At 44.3% G+C, this 16,410-nt stretch overlaps 2 protein-coding genes across 2 annotated transcripts; both read right to left on the reverse strand.

Moving 5' to 3' along the window:
* Nucleotides 1–1,744: 1,744 nt before the first annotated feature.
* On the reverse strand, nt 1,745–7,610 carry LOC139830043 (putative disease resistance protein RGA1). The gene is made up of 3 exons (XM_071825039.1): nt 7,234–7,610; nt 5,636–6,772; nt 1,745–3,687 (listed from the first exon to the last, which is right to left on the reverse strand). The coding sequence occupies exons 1-3, from the start codon at nt 7,531–7,533 to the stop codon at nt 1,894–1,896; spliced, it is 3,231 nt and encodes a 1,076-aa protein (XP_071681140.1). The 5' UTR covers nt 7,534–7,610; the 3' UTR covers nt 1,745–1,893.
* A 2,827-nt stretch (nt 7,611–10,437) lies between these two features.
* LOC127321418 (uncharacterized) lies at nt 10,438–16,081 on the reverse strand. The gene is made up of 2 exons (XM_051350457.2): nt 14,668–16,081; nt 10,438–10,760 (listed from the first exon to the last, which is right to left on the reverse strand). Exons 1-2 carry the CDS (start codon nt 15,956–15,958, stop codon nt 10,621–10,623), a joined length of 1,431 nt encoding a protein of 476 aa, XP_051206417.2. The 5' UTR covers nt 15,959–16,081; the 3' UTR covers nt 10,438–10,620.
* Nucleotides 16,082–16,410: the final 329 nt, after the last annotated feature.

Raw genomic sequence — 16,410 nt, forward strand, 5'->3', positions numbered from 1 at the left:
TTGGTACTGCAAACAAATCCTCAGTTACTTGTGTTGATCTTTTCATTAGCAATGGCTATTATACATCACTGCATTGTGCCTCATAACAATCCCACACACTACTCCTCTACAAGCAAAGTCCTTGAGGCCGCAGACATTCCCGATAACAAGGTTGTGACTCATTGGGGATACAATTTCGACCTGATGCAAACTGACAAAAGAACAACGGCTTACTAGACTGGGGTAACCATCTGGGTAGGGGCGGGCGGCTTGGCTGGAGTGAGGCCCCCTTCTTGCGAGCAGACTTTGCCAGGTTGGAGAGGGCGCCGATCTGCTCCGGTGAGAGGGGGGCTGTCGAAGGCGGCGGAGTACTTGCCGAGGACCTCGACTCCTCTCCCTTTTCAGCTATGGCGAGGCCCCTCTTGGAGACAACCAGCTTGCGCGCCAGGCGCATGGTGGTGTTCCCCCCTCCGGTGACTGCGTGCTTGCCATTCTGTACACGGTGGCTTTTCCTGGTGGCGACCAACGGCCGGCGACTTCTTGGCTCTCTGCGGACGGCGAGATGGGGTGTGCGGCATGCGCAAGTGGCGGATGACTTGCAGTAACCCTTGGTGGGCTGGCGTCCACCGCCCCAACAACAGGACCCATGGTTGGCACGTCCCGCCTGGCTGGTTCTGGGCCCAGCGCTGAGAGCTCGACAGGCGGCATACCTCTTGCAGGAGCGGAATGATGGCAACCTGAAACCGGAGTGTCGGGCTCGAATTAGTCAGACACATCGACCAGCACGGGTGTCGCGTGCAGCGCGGCAGACGAAGCACTAAACCTGCGCGTGGCCTTGGCCTGCACGCCGTGCATCTCCAGACCTAGGGCAGCAGTCGCAGCTGGCTGACGGCGACAGCGAGGGCGCCGTCAGTGCCAGCGTTGATGTGCGATATACACTGGCTAGCTCAACCAGCTCTAGAGAATTTCCTGCAAAGTAAATAATGACAGTTCTTTGATTAGCCGGTACTTTGCTGCAAAGGAATTCCCAGGTTACTATGTCAATCTTTACAATGTTAGTGGCTATTATCAGTAGAGATGTACTCTAGAAACCAGATAATTCGCCCTTTTTCTACTGTTCTATTTTTCAAAGTGAAGTGGTGTTTAACACAAGGAAAATTGCAAGGCAAAGTAGATGAATATGTAGACATTTCTGCATGAAAGAACCCTCTGTAAGAAATGCAAGACAGAGTAAATTCTAATATAAGAAAAAGGAGAAAGAGTAGGTAAAAATAAAATAAGATTAGTACTATAGAGAGCCAGCTTTTGGTAGGACACGTACCTTGTCTTTTATGTGAGCCAACTTCATCATGTTCTCCTCTAATGTACACCACATATTTAGGTCAGTGCAATCATGAATATCTAATCTTTGGAGGTTGATGAGCTGTTCCATGCCCTCAGGCAAACACTTGATACCCTTACATTTCGAGATATGAAGAGTCACCAGAGAGGTGGGTAGGAGACATACCCTTTCACCCAAGTGTTTTAATTAAGGGCAGCCACTAATGTCTAGTGCTTGGAGACCGCTGAGTTGATGTAAGCTTTCTGGAAAAGAACTCAGGACATCACAGCGAAACAGGACAAGTTCTTTGAGGGAGGTTAATTCTCCTAATGGCAGTGATGCCATGCTGTCGCAACTCTGCAGTTGTAGCTTTTCGAGTTGCCACATGTTCTCGTTCAGCCATTTTGGCAACTCTTCCAAGTATTTGTCTTCTAGTGTTAGAGTCTCCACAGAGGAGCGATGTTGGATGACCTCTGGTGAGCCGGTTAGATCGACTGAGCTTTCAATATGCAAATCAGTGGGGCCAGGGAAGTGCTGAAGCAACCTCCACTGATGCAGAGGCACCTTGCTGTTTTCAACTGACAGCTTAGTAGTTACAGGAGAAAAAACAGTTTATCACTGTTTGATATCTTCCACTTTTTAGCTTTAGGTGGAAGCGGTTTCAACCTTAACAGGGGGCAATCATGAATTTCTAACTTTTCAAGCACGTGATCCTCACCACTAGAGTGTGACGGGGTCCACTCTTCCAGGTTTACCATGTCTCTGAGAACCAGATGCTTTAGGTTTGGCAGTTGGTCCAGTACTACCCAGGCTGGAAAGCTGACACCGTTGTAACGACATATCTCCAGCTTCTTCAATGTGCTCGGTGGCACCAGATTTCCCATCAAAATTTTGTGATCCACAAATCTCTCAGCCCCTCGTGTCCACTCCAGTTTCAAGTCCTCAAGTTTTTTCTTCCCCATCAAATTTATACGCTGGGCCTCTTCTACGGACTTCACATTTTCAAGTCCAGTCAACTTGAGCACCACAGGATCTATGTGTTGTAGCAGGACCAGGTTGCTACTAGAGTGGTCATCACCAGGCTGCACCCCAAAGTGTGGTAACGATATTGCACTGCTGCCAACCTGAGGGGCTTTGGAGATTGCCCAACAACCATTTATATCAAGAAACTTCAAACTATCCATTGTACCTATATTTGCTGGTATCTTTCCAAGACAAATGCATTCTGCGAGGTTCAATGTATGCAGTTTTCTCATGTTACAAATACTTTCAGGTATACTCCTCATATAATTAGAAGACAAGTCCAAAAGCTCCAGATTGGAAAGATTACTGCATATATAGTTGATGAGACTGTCCATTGTATCTTCAGTCATATTAATCAGCCCAGACACATTCAAATGTTGCAGATTGGACAGACCAGCCAAAGCTTCATCTAGACAATCAATACTACGACAGCCTGATAGATCAAGATGCACCAAATTTTTTAGACTCCGAAATGATCTCGGCAATTCTGACATCATCAGACAACCTGACAAATTTAAGTACTTGAGTTGAATGAATGTGCCCAAAGCTTCGGGGAGCTTTTGAAGATCACACTTCTCTGAAGATAAGTTCAGATACTCAAGTTTGTTCAGGGTGCCCAAAACTTCTGCTTCCTGGCAACTTTCAAGATATGAGCTGAATGATAAGTTCAAATACTCTAGTTTGGATAGGGCGCCGAGAGCTTCTGGCATCTCTCCAATTTTTTTGCAGTGAGATAAGTTCAAATATTTCAGTTTTGTGAGGCTGCCCAAGAACTCTGATATACCTCCAATACAAGAGCAATTTGACAAATCAAGATGCACTAATTCTTTTAGCCTCCCGAATGATTCAGGCAACTTTGCAATTTCTGAACAACCGGACAAATCAAGATATGCCAGACCTTCAATTTTTCCAATGGATTCTGGTAAAGCTAAGATTTTAGAAGACCCGTGAAGGTTGAGGTACATTAACTTTGAGAGCGTGCTGATATCATTCGGAATGAGTGCATCTTGGACTCTTGGAGCATTAAGATACCTCAGCTGCTTCAATACACCAACAGAATCTGGCAACTTATGTATGATGCACTCGCTTAAGTCAAGGACGCGCAAGGACTTGGCAGATGAAAATGCAGCATGGTGAAGTTTAATTTTGTCACAGTCCATAAAACGGAGTGCCCTTATTTTGGATGACTCAAAGCCCAATGGCTTACTACAATCATCAAGCAATGCATAATGGTACGAGCTTCCCTCAGTGTTCCCGCCTTTGCCAACGACAAGAATCTCATCGTACATGACTACTCTTGCTAAGTCATGTACCAGATCATGCATGGTCAACAATGTAATATCTTCATCATACAGTTTGATAGTCTGCAAGAAAATCATTTTACAGAGTCAGATTTGTGGGTTTCCTATATTTAAGACAATTTGTGAATTAATTTAGTTATTGAATAGTAATTTCTACTTGTGCTTCTATGTTGTTTCGCAAGTGTAGATTTTTTACCTAAACTGCAAAACTGTAAAATTAGATAAGTATGTGCTTAAGTGTCACCAGCAAACAAACGTAATACATTTCTCGGACAAGTGCAAAGCAGTTTTGGATGACACGGTGGTGTTTCTCAATGCATTGCAGTCAATTAACATTATATTGAAAAAAATAGATAGTTCCAAAATTCTGAGAAATCCTAAGAAACCAAAGAAGGAAAAGTAATCATACGATGAAACAAGTCTAGAAAACTCATAAATAATTTACGTAGACTACAGAAAAATCATCTACGATAAATCAGAATTTCTTTAAAAATGTGAAGGCATAAAAAAGCAACACAAAGATTTATGTAAGATTCCTAGTGCTAGTTAGGCTCTTTTGCACAAACATTCGCTACTTCAATTTGAAAGAAAAATCTAGATAGTTTGGAAAGTTAAGAATCAAATTATATGATTTATTATTCAGGAATAGTTAATCAATCAGAAATGTAATTTTCCTTGTAATATTATACTAGATCAAGCCATGGTGTTTTGACTATAGTTTAAAATCCAGACAAGATCGCTGGTCAGAGTGGAATAGACCAGATCTGGCGACCCTATTGGTTTCTTAAGCTCTACATATTGTTCCAGGGCAAACCAAGTGCTTGTTTGGATAGAAAGTTTTTGCGCTAGATTTTAGGAAAACTCGTTTCGGTAATAATTTCCTGAAAAACAGTATTACTAATTACTTGGTTATTAAGAATAAGCAGATGGAAAATCCTATTTGGCAATTTTGTTGAGAAACAATATTAGGGTAGCTGTAATTAGTTTCCTATAAACGCGTTTTCAGAAGGACGATGAATATTCATTTCCCAAAACTTTAATTGTTTGGATTGTGGAAACCAATTTTTCCTTATCCGTGTTTTAAATGCCGCATCCAAAAGAGATTTTGTTAGTTATACGGTTGCCTGGTATTATGGTAAACCAGTTTTGTTGGAACACTGTATCCAAACAAGTGTAAGTGGCGAGACGTGGGTGTCGGTTTCATGTACGATTGTAGTCTCAAATTATAAATAATCCTAGTGGCATATAATATGCGGATTTGGAATTCATATGTACCAATAGAATTGGATTACTAATCGCACAAAATTGCAACATTCTAAATTGATCCTTATTTGCAGAAGGGCATGCACTATAATCTTGAACTATTTGTTTTGCAGTTTTCAGTATAATGTCATGTTTCGGCTTGATAGTAAAAGCATCATTCATACAAAAGTGAAAATAATAGAGTTGTTTCATTGCAAGAAATGTATGTATTTTTCACGACCAGGAATAGACTTTGACTGCTAAGGAATGTGAGGATTTCTCATAAATTCCCCAAGTTAGCACTACATCTGTTCCGTTTTACTTTTGGAAATTAATAGGGTCAGCCGAAAAAATATTGTCCACTACTACTTTATTTATATGTTTGTAATATATAATAAATATACTCCCTCCGAACTATATTAACTTAATATGGATGTATCTAAAGATACTTTAGTTCTAGATAGATCCATATTAGTGACAATTAATATGAATCAGAGGGAGTAGTATTTTTGTGGTACCTCTAGTAGTAACATTTCCACATGGCAAACCACTTATGGATTCACGATTGATGGATCCAGCTCTATCTATGGAAATTTATATGTTAAATGTGGGTGCAGTTTAACTTCACAATTTAGGGTGGACATTCCCTACAACATTACCTTTTGCTACTAGCCATCACTACTTTTGGTACTATATGCTTTCGTTGCATCACAATGATTCAAAGAAAAGAAAAAAATTGTTCTATCACATAGGGTATGCATAAACTCACCAATGATGACTTCGAATGTTCAAGGAAAGAGAATCCCAAAAGCTGACTAATGTATCTCTCACCAAGTTGCCAAGTAGAGAAACCAAGAGAAACCCATTGGCCAATAAGATCATCTTTAATTATCTTGTGACCTTTTGGAAATATTGCACAATAGGCAAAGCAGAGCTTCAAATATGAAGGCATGACACTATAGCTCAACTTCAGAGACGCAAACACTTGTGAGGAAGATGTATCTTTCGAAGAAGATACATTCCATATATCACTGTCTCTGACTGATTCCCATTCACTAAAACTCATAGATTGCAGCATGTATCCAAGTGATTGAGCTGCTAAAGCCACACCAGCACACTTCATTGCAATGACCTTCCCTATCTTCTCTAATTCTTCTTTATCACGTCTAGATTCAAATACACTCCTTTGCTTTATTATAGACCAACAGATGTCATCAGTCAATGGTGCTAATTTGTATGGTTTGATGGTAGAGATTTTTTTTGCTATGTCCTCATCTCGTGTGGTTACAATAACAACCACATTACCGCCCTTCCCAACCCTAAGCATGTCCATCAGACTTTGCAGATGAAATTCCTCACCCTCCCATAGGTCATCTAAAACAATCAGAATCTTCTTATCAGCCAGCAACTTTTGAAGTGATTTATGTATCACCTCCATTCCAGTGTACTCACTCTCCTTCTCTTTCTCTGATAGTTGTGATATGATAGAGTTTCCAATTTTCTTCAGATCAAATGTCTGGGACACATAGACCCACACCTGAGAGTATTCTTTGAACTGAGTATTATTGTAAATCATTTTGGCCAAGGTTGTCTTGCCAAGTCCCCCAATGCCATATATAGGAAGGATTGTGATCTCTTCTGTCATGCTATCAAATAAAGAAGACAATATTTCCTCTTTCTCCTCAGTCCTCCCAACAATTTGTGTCTCCATGATTGACGATGTTTCCCGTATGTTGGTGACCTTCGGCTCATTGGCATTAGTGCCTTCTGTTAATCTGAATTTTTTGTGTTGGTCAGTTATCACCTCCAGATCCTCCCTCATCTTCTCCATCTTATTGGCCATTGTGACCTTGGGAACGACTGTGATACAAGGGATCATAATTGCCAAATATTTTTTGAAGGATAACTGCAAGAGAGTTTTTTCGTTAGTACTGTGTGAAAGGGCAAGCAGTGTACAACTGCATTCAGCCCAATAGGAGATTAGGTTAAAACATTAAGAGCCACATCGTCTTGTTTCTATCAGAACAAATTTAGTTTATTTTTGAAATATACATAACATATGCTACTGTTACAATAATATAAGAAAAGTAGATTCAGAAATGAAAAGTCTTAAAAACTGAAACCTAAAACACATAAGGCCATGTGAAGATACATAAATTAACTTACTGCACAAAATACATGGATACTAGTACAAATCTTTGATATTTCATTAGCTCCAGCAAGTTTAGAAACCAAAACTACACAGATAAATCACAAAAACTACATGGCGAGGAGAGTTTTTCTATAGAAAGAAGTGATGACCATGTCTTTAGTTTCAAGAGTAACCACGAAGTACAATGAACTGGGATTTCTGTACCGCACATATACCTTCCGCGCGGACAGCTGGGAGATTACTTCAGTGTCGGCCTCGAACTCATCAATCATGTCTGAGATGGCGTACATCGCGTCCTTGAGCCGCTTCAGCCACAGAAGTGTAGATTTATCCGTAACCGACCGCCTCCCAGCGTCCTCGAGCAGGGCGTCGACAGACTCGAGCGCCATTTTCATCTTTTTCAGGTCCTTCTCGAAGTTCTGATGCAGCTTGATCTGACCTCCGATCGCAGAAGCAATCTGGTCGCCGACCACCTTGAGGATGGCTGCGGCAAGCAAGCCGCCGAGCGCCGCCATGGCCGCTGCTGCTCGCGCTCAATCTGGGGAGCGATGGGACGACCTTAATGGCTTTATGGTGCGGGATATTTTGCGGGATCAATTCTCCGTGGAGCTAGTACGTGATCTTCTAGTATTTATCTTTCCTGTGGTGCATGGTAGGCTCGGTTCGCATGGCGTGTCCAGTTTGGCTTGGACCCGTGTGAAAGGCATCCACAAGACTGCAGCGCGATTGAGAACCAGCACAACCGGACGTTAGCGAAATGAGAGAAAAGAGGAAAGAGCAAGGAAATTTCCCTCACCATTTGACACGTTGATTGGCTTGGAGTGGGGAGGGCCAATTCAAGATCGCGAAATGAGAGAAGGAGGAAAGAGCCAGGAAATTTCCTACACAAGAAGCGGGCCAAGTAGCCAACTGGAGTACTATGCATCAAGCCCCCGCGCGGACTCTTCTCGTTTCCTATTCGCAAGTCGGACACGGTCGCGACAGCAACGGCGTGGACACGATTGGCCTAGAAGCTCGAAGAAGAATGCTGGGACCTAGATGGATATTAGTTGAATTACACTGATTTTTTCTCAAAAAGGATCGTGTGTTTTTGGTTGTTTTCTGGGACCTTGATCACTACAGGAATGGTGCAAGGCACCGACGGCCTGCTGATACGCCGAGGGCCAAAAGTTAGGGCCATCGGCGTATGGCCCGGCCAGTCCAGCCCGCGAAGAGTGTCCTCGGCGTAGGCAACGCTACACCGATGGCTACCATCGGCGTACTCCGGGCCGTCGGCGTAGGTCTAGACACGCGCCCCTCCAAAGCCAGGCCGTGATGGCGTTGTCACGGCGTTAGAGCTACGCCGATGGCCACCCTCGACATAGGATCCTCCTCTCTTTTTTCTAATCTACGCCGACGGCGCTCGGTGTAGCCTTGAATTTTGTTCCCTCCATGCACCCCCTTCCGTGGATTGCCTTTTTAAGTTTCAACTGAATAGCAGAAAATAATAATAAAAAATCCAAAAATAAAATCATTCGAGATGTTCATGTGTTATGTCATCTAGTTGCAAGAGAATTTAACAAAAATGAATTTCGAAATTGCGTCATGTATCGGCAAAACGGCTTTTCTTGTTGCATACGACGTCGGAAAAACATGTATAATATATAAAAATCATCGTGGGAAAAAGTTACATCTCAGTTCACAAGGGTTTACTCGGTTGGAGTTCTTTTTAGATTATAAAAATTCCAAACAAAAATATGAATGCAGGAAGATTTTATTTTTGACAGAAATTCAGGATTTTATATATTTTTTAATTTGTTTTAAAAATTAAATTAATTATTGCATCTTGCAAAAAATTATCATTACTTAACCATTGATATTTATTTAAAAAATATTTAAAATTCAAAATGATAAAGAGTTATGATATCACGGTCTAAGGATTAATATAATTGATATGGCAGCAATGTTTCGTTTCTTTCATGGAAGCTCAATCAAAAGGAACGAAAATGTTAAGCGTCCAAGGGCTGGAGTAGTGTGAGTATGGGTGACCAAATTGGAAGTTTGACGTAATTTGATCTAAGATTAAGTGTAGTCAAAGTTAAAATGATTCATGTGAGAGACTAAAAAAATTGGAAACAAAATAAAAAAATTGAAGTTAACGAACGGCGTGGCTTGCGCCGATGGTCTAGACACCGACGGCCACCCTCGGCGTATACCGGCTACACTGAGGGTCTGGTCTACGCCAACGATCCACGTGGCTCTGCCAAGAGAACCTCTGCCGAGGAGGTTGGGTGTAGCCTACGCCGATTCCTGTAGTGGATTCTCTTTATTTCAACGACAACGCATACTGTAATAAATTAATAGTTTTTCTATATTACATCGTACAACTACATAATTTAAGGTGTCGTAGTTGTTTGAGTCTTTCCGGTTAAAATGCGCCATGGTGCATCTCTGCGGCTATAGTCCATAGACATGGAATTGGCCCTCAAAGTGGATGTGTAGCATGTGATGTATGTTGTTGAGACATATTACTCCCTCCGTCCACAAGAGAATATCTCAAATTTGTTAAAATGTCAATGTAGTACTAGATACAACCAACGTTATCTAAAGCTGAGAACAAGTGGAAATCGGTGACCGAATCAATGGAACTAATTAGGGTACTAGTAAACATCGTAATCGGTGGTCACTGGTTGTCTCTTTCGTCAATCAGTGCATGATTACGCATCGCGTGAATTCACACCCTCCCCTGCATCGTGCATGCCATCTCGAAATAATACAGGAGAAGTCACTGCAGCTAGGCAACGACATATCTGAACCATAAATATTACGGAGAAATCGTGTTCGTGGACTGACCATCTTGATCATGTTAAAGAGGAACTGAACTACTTGAGGTTCATCTTGGCGTTCCTGTTCTGGTCCATCTCATCTGACCATAGGATGATCGATGATCTGCTTGACTCAAGGTTACTTGCCTTCCACGAGAAACTGAAGCACACAAATACACAATGATCCATGACCGGCCGCGCAGAGCCAGGGTGGGCCACTGTTCGCCTCCCGGCCGTGGGTCCCCTCCGCACGGCCCGATCCGGTGCACCTCGCCTCTCGCCCTGGCAACATATAGATTTGTCAGCGACCTGCGCTGTTTCCCGGCGACGGTGAGGAGAAACAGGGCAACTGCGCGGTGATGCGCTATTCCGCTGCCCAGCTTCCAATCCATCGGCGAGGGATCGAGGCGGCGGCTGCACGGCGAGTAGCTGTTCGTCCTGCATAGTCCCTGCCCCAGTTGAGTTCGTCGGACCTGCAGCCGGCAACCGCACTGTGGTCTCTATTCTCTAAGGACGCTGGGAAGGACATTGCCGGGGAACTCAAGATTAGAACCTACTCAGTAAGTTTCTTCTGCACTACAGTATGTATGTGACTGAGTTTAACAGAATTTTTTTTTCGATAAAGGATGCTTTATTACTTTTGGAAAGCAATTACATCCAGCCTCTGCATAACCAGGATGCACACAGCTGTTCAACGAGTCTGTAACCAACAATGTAAAGGAAAAAACTAGGCGAAATACATATCGGAACGATGAATCATAAATCGCCTAAGGTGTGGGTGGTGCTGCAATCCGTAGACTATGCTGCCACCCATGTAGGGAAAAAGTATCCCTCGCCGTATCCTCCAACCGTGTACAGACCTCCGTAAATAGGTCTCGGTTCTCCATCCGCTGAAGAGGTAACCACAAACGGAGAATACCTGTACATCTGTAGATGACCTGCAACAAAGAACAATTTTTATCATTAAAAATCTTGTCATTTCTACTTAGCCAGAGTGCCCAGATAACTGCTAGCGCCCCCACCCTAAGAAGCAACTTAAACCTTGAATCGATACCGTGGAGCCAATTGCCAAAGACATTGGCTACACTAGTCGGGGGATACAGGGTAGAAGCAACTTGGATGACTGACCAAATAGATCTCGCAAAATGGCATTGGAAAAAAAGGTGTTTAATAGTTTCATCTTGTTGACAAAAAACACACCTAGTACTTCCATGCCAATTCCGCTTGACAAGATTATCTTTGGTAAGAATGACTCCACGACGAAGATACCATCCGAAAATTTTTATTTTTAGTGGTATTTTCATCTTCCAGATTTTCTTGTTATTATCAACCGGTATATCAGAATGGATAATCGCATTGTACAAGGATTTGACTGAGAAAGTACCATCTACATGAAGATTCCATCTAAATTCATCCGGTTCAGTTGATAATTGAATATCTCCCAACCGTTGAATTAAATCGTTCCATGCAACAAGCCTTTGTCCAAGCAAAACCCTTCTAAACGTCACATTAGGTGGTGAGGTAGCCATTACTGTGGCAATTGTATCACCTTTGCGACGGACAATACTATACAATGCAGGATACTGCTCACTCAAGGAAGCATTGTCTAACCAAACATCTTCCCAGAAGCGTATCTGTTCTCCGTTCTTAATAGAGAAAGTACCATGACGAAAGAAAACATTCTTAGTCGCCATTAGACCAGCCCAGAAGTGAGAATCCCCGGGTTTCCAAACCACTTGGGATAACGCCTTCGAGCCAATGTACTTTCTACGAAGAATAGTTTGCCAAATCCCATCCTCAGTAAGAAGCTTAAAAAGCCATTTACCTAGCAGAGCTGAGTTCTTAACCTCTAGGTCATGAACTCCAAGTCCACCTTGATCTTTGGGACTACAGACTACACTCCACTTAACCAGTCGATATTTCTTTTTCTCGCTGTCCCCTTGCCAAAAGAATCTGGATCGATAATAATCGAGTTTATGCAGAATTCCTTTTGGCAGCAGGAAGAATGATAACATATACAGTACCATATTTGTCAGTACTGAATTAATGAGAACCAATCTCCCTCCGAGGGACAGCAATTTACCCTTCCAACTACTAAGGCGTTTTTGTAATCTTTCTTCCACAATTTTCCATTCAGCAATTGTTAGTCTCCGATAATGAATCGGAATACCCAAATAGCGAATAGGAAATTGGCCTTGCCCACAACCAAACAACTCTGTATATAGAGTCATATCGTTTTGGGCCTCACCGAAACAGAACAACTCACTTTTATGGAAATTGATTTTTAATCCCGACAACTGCTCAAACGCCGTCAAAATTAATTTGAGATTGCGAGCTTTTTCGAGATCATGATCCATAAAAAGGATTGTATCGTCGGCATATTGAAGGATAGATAAACCCCCATCAACCAAATGTGGGATCACACCTTCAATCTGGCCATCAGACTTAGCTCGCTCTATGAGTATTGCCAACATATCCGCTACAATGTTAAACAACATCGGTGATAACGGATCCCCTTGGCGTAACCCCTTTCGTGTTTGAAAATAGTGGCCGGTGTCATCATTAACCCGGATAGCCACACTACCTCCATACACAAAATCGTAAATAAGAGCGCGCCACTCAGGAGAAAAACCTTTCATCCTAAGTGTCTGCTGCAGAAAAGACCACTTAACCTTGTCATAGGCCTTTTCGAAATCTAATTTTAAAATTACCCCGTTTAATTTCTTAGAATGCATCTCATGTACCGTCTCGTGCAACACTGCCACTCCATCAAGGATATTCCTTCCTTGCATAAAAGCGGTCTGTGAAGGTTGAACTACATGATCCGCAACCGTATTAAGTCTAATGGTGGCCACTTTCGTGAAAATCTTGAAACTGACGTTTAAAAGGCAGATAGGTCTATATTGTTGAATCCTTTCTGCCTCATTAACCTTCGGTAACAAAATTACTTCACCAAAATTTAGACGAAATAATTCTAGTTGTCCTGTGTGAAGATCACCGAACAAATCTAGAAGATCCGATTTAATAGTATCCCAAAAGGTTTGATAAAACTCTGCTGGAAAACCATCTGGACCCGGTGCTTTGTTACATTCCATTTGGAAAATCGCCTTCTTAACCTCATCCTCAGAATAAGGTGCGGTTAGTAAGCCATTTTCTTCCATAGAAACTTGGGGTATATCTTCCGTTAAGTCCTCGTCAAGAGAGAAAGAGCTTTCCTCCGGAGGACCAAACAGGTCTTTATAATAATTAGTAATGTACGATTTAAGTTGCTCGTGGCCTTCAATCACCCCTTCATCTTGTACAAGAGAATGAATACGCTTTTTCCGATGTCTGCCATTGGCTAAACCATGAAAATATCGCGTATTCGAATCACCTTCCAAAATAAATTGGGCTTTGGATCTTTGATACCATTTGAGCTCCTCTTCACGAAGAAGACTCGCCATTTTCGCATTGGATTGATTCTTAAGATCAATCTCCTGCGTGGACAGCGGTCTCACTTCCGCGATGGCCTCAAGATCATCAATCTCTTTAGACAAGCGAGCCTTCTCTTTTTTCAAAATACCAGCCATATGTGCAGCCCATCCAGAGAGATGCTTGCGCATAGCGCGCATCTTATTATTCCATCTCAATATTGGCGAGCCACCCCGAACTGGTCGTTCCCAAACCGTCTTAACCATCTCATGAAAACCCTCACGATGTAACCAACCAAGTTCAAATTTGAACGGTCGCTTACACACAGGTCGAGGATTCCCGGTGGTTAACAGGATAGGAGCATGGTCGGACAGTTTTTCAATACGTTCTAGTGCACGGACCGACACCATAGGATATTTTTGTTCCCATTCGGTATCCATCAACACGCGATCTAGTTTTTCGTATGTGGGTTCAGGTAAACTGTTGGCCCAAGTAAACTGTCGACCAGACATGAAAACCTCTCTTAAATCTAAGCTATCAATGACAGCATTAAACAAGAAAGGCCAATGTCCATCAAAAAGGCCTTTGCTTTTCTCATGAGGGAATCTCAGCAAATTAAAATCCCCTCCGATTAAAATCGGGTGCGGATTATCTTTTGCAAGATTTACCAACTCACGTAGAAAGTCGGCCTTAAAAGCATCTTGGGCAGCACCATACACAGCGACCAGACTCCAAATGAAACCATCTGCTTTATTCTGAATATCGAGTTTAATATGATACTCGCCATCAGAACTAGCTAAGACTGTCATGGTGTCTATACGGACGCCTTGATAAAATACCCCAGATCTACCACGAGGCGGGCGAGAAAACCACCGAAAGTTAATCCCGCCAGATATCCGGTCGAGGAAACTCTGTGAGAATTTTCGCCTACCCGTCTCAGATATAGCAATAAAATCTAAATCATAATCTCTACAACCATCAGCAATGTGAGAATGTTTAGCCAAGTCACCAAGACCTCTGCTATTCCGAAACATGCCATTCATCGAGAGACTATTTTAGATTTAGTAGTTTTGCCATATCTACGAGACTTCTTACCAGCGGACGATCTAGAACCACGAGCAGAAGCATCAAGATCAAAAACCGAACTGAGCTCTGAGTGTTCTAAATCGACCTCCGTAACACTCCCAACTATAGCCGAGAGAAGATGACCATCTAGGATGTCCTCATCTTCATCATCGTCTATTATTGAGGTGGCAGGCTCAGTGGATCCATTTGAAGCAACCGTTAAACGGTCAAGCTCCATTTGTCTCAACACATTCGCCGAAGCTACAATCTCATCAGACCGACTACCCAACGAGACCCCTACTCTACATAAATTAGATGCAATCCGAGAATCCGAAAAAGAAGTAAATGACTTGGCTGCATGTTTAGTACCTGCCGTGTCGAGGTTCAGCTCCGCCTTGCGCCGCATAGCTCTCTGCATCACATCTTCATCCGTGACCCCCGCTCCATCCTCCGCCACCGCATACCTCCCACTCCTCCTCACTGTCGGCTGCATAGCCGGTGGAGGACCCGTGGGCTGAGGCTGCGGTGCGGCTGGTGGGGGAGACGGACTCGATCGAGGTGAAGCATGAACCATAGACGACGCCGAAGGAGAAACAGGCAGTACAGGGGTAGATGTCGAGGAAGCCCCCTGCACCGAGCTCTGATGCGACGCCGCTGTCCCTCTAGGCGAAGGAGGTGCGCAAGGTGGGCTGGGGCTCCTCTCCAGCCGGACCTGCACTCCCTTCATAGAGAGACTCGGCGCCACCGCCCCATCAGGCGAAGTAGACTCGACGGGTGGGCTGGGGCTCCTCCCCAACCCGACCTGCACCGCCGCCGTAGGAAGGACTTGGGGCGTCCCTGCCCCCATCCGCACAACGCCAGCGCCAGAAGACGGCCGCTGCACAGCCCGGCCCTGTGCCGATCCCTGCTGGGCCCCGCCAAAGGCCGCCGGCTGCTGCAGCAGCGTCGCCGGCCTGGTGGCGAGCTCCTCCGATGGCTCGGAGCCACCAGCCGGCTGCAGCTGCTCCTCCGCGGCGTCACACACCTGCGCCCTCGCCGACACATCCATGGTGGGCTGATGCCCCGGGGTGGCCGTGTACTCCGCCGACGCAAGAGGAAGCGTCGTCTGTACCCTCTCCGTCTGAGTTGATGAAGAAGACGGATCGGGCACTAACGAGGAAGCAGCCGTCGGTGAAGCGGACGAAACGGGACGAGTCCTCCCCTGCATAAAAGACCGAACGCGAGACGGTGAAGACGCCCTGGACGTAGGTGGCGGAGTGGCCACCAAATGTGGAGACACCGTCAAAGCTCGCGCCACAATCTCCCGACCCCTGTCCGTCCTCGGCGAGTGGTTAAACGGGGTCAGAGCCACCTGAGTAACCGGTACCGAAGCTGTGCCAGAAGAGTGTCCAGCCGCGTGCCCATCGACCTCCATATGTGATGACCCTGGTGCCAAATCTGCTGCGGGATCTTCAAACCCCTCATCCTCAAAGCCATGAGACGCATCATCATCATCATCCCCCTTCCAGAAGAAAGGTCTAAAACGCGGATCAGGCTTATACCCCGCGGCCTCACGACGAAAACGAAATCTATAACCATTAAGCTGAAGCCGAGCCAAGACCTCTAAGCATGGAGCTCTGTCGCGAGATTTATCCTTCTCCAAAACAGAAATATTCCTCATGGCCACCTGAATCCGAACTATCCCCTGACTCCGGAGTGTATACAAATCCACATCAAGAGTAGAACCAATAAAAGTCCCAATGGCCCATAGACCCAGGAAATGACGGAGAGAATCTGGTACACCTTCGACATGCACCCACACAGGCTCCATGACAAACTCGGGAGTAACATCCTGATGCACCCACGAAGATACAACAACCTGTGCATTAATCTTAGGTACACTCATCTGCATACCGTCGATCCTCAACAAGTCCTCAGCTGTAGGGATCGCAATCAAGAAAGCATTGCTACCATGCGGCACCGCCTCCCACTTCCACGTCGGGTTACCCGGACACATGCGAGCCATGAGGTTCTGGACATCTATCGCAGCGACAGTCCCCTCCCCTGACACTTGTACCAAGGCTGTAGGTGCTCCAGAGTAGGACAACTGCGGCTTATACAGCGAATCAGGGA

Source organism: Lolium perenne, chromosome 1, assembly GCF_019359855.2.
Source record: "Lolium perenne isolate Kyuss_39 chromosome 1, Kyuss_2.0, whole genome shotgun sequence".
NCBI classification, from domain to species: Eukaryota; Viridiplantae; Streptophyta; class Magnoliopsida; order Poales; family Poaceae; genus Lolium; species Lolium perenne.

Bases quoted from the DNA above. Each gene is read 5' to 3' on its own strand.
- LOC127321418 (XM_051350457.2), bottom strand. From the start codon at position 15,958: ATGAGGAATATTTCTGTTTTGGAGAAGGATAAATCTCGCGACAGAGCT. The intron at 10,761-14,667 runs GTACTAAACATG...TCTTTGTTGCAG, and splicing joins GCTGAACCTCGACACGGCAG to GTCATCTACAGATGTACAGG.
- LOC139830043 (XM_071825039.1), bottom strand. From the start codon at position 7,533: ATGGCGGCGCTCGGCGGCTTGCTTGCCGCAGCCATCCTCAAGGTGGTC. The intron at 6,773-7,233 runs GTATATGTGCGG...ACTCTCTTGCAG, and splicing joins CCCAGCTGTCCGCGCGGAAG to TTATCCTTCAAAAAATATTT. The intron at 3,688-5,635 runs GTGAGTTTATGC...ATTTTCTTGCAG, and splicing joins AACATTCGAAGTCATCATTG to ACTATCAAACTGTATGATGA.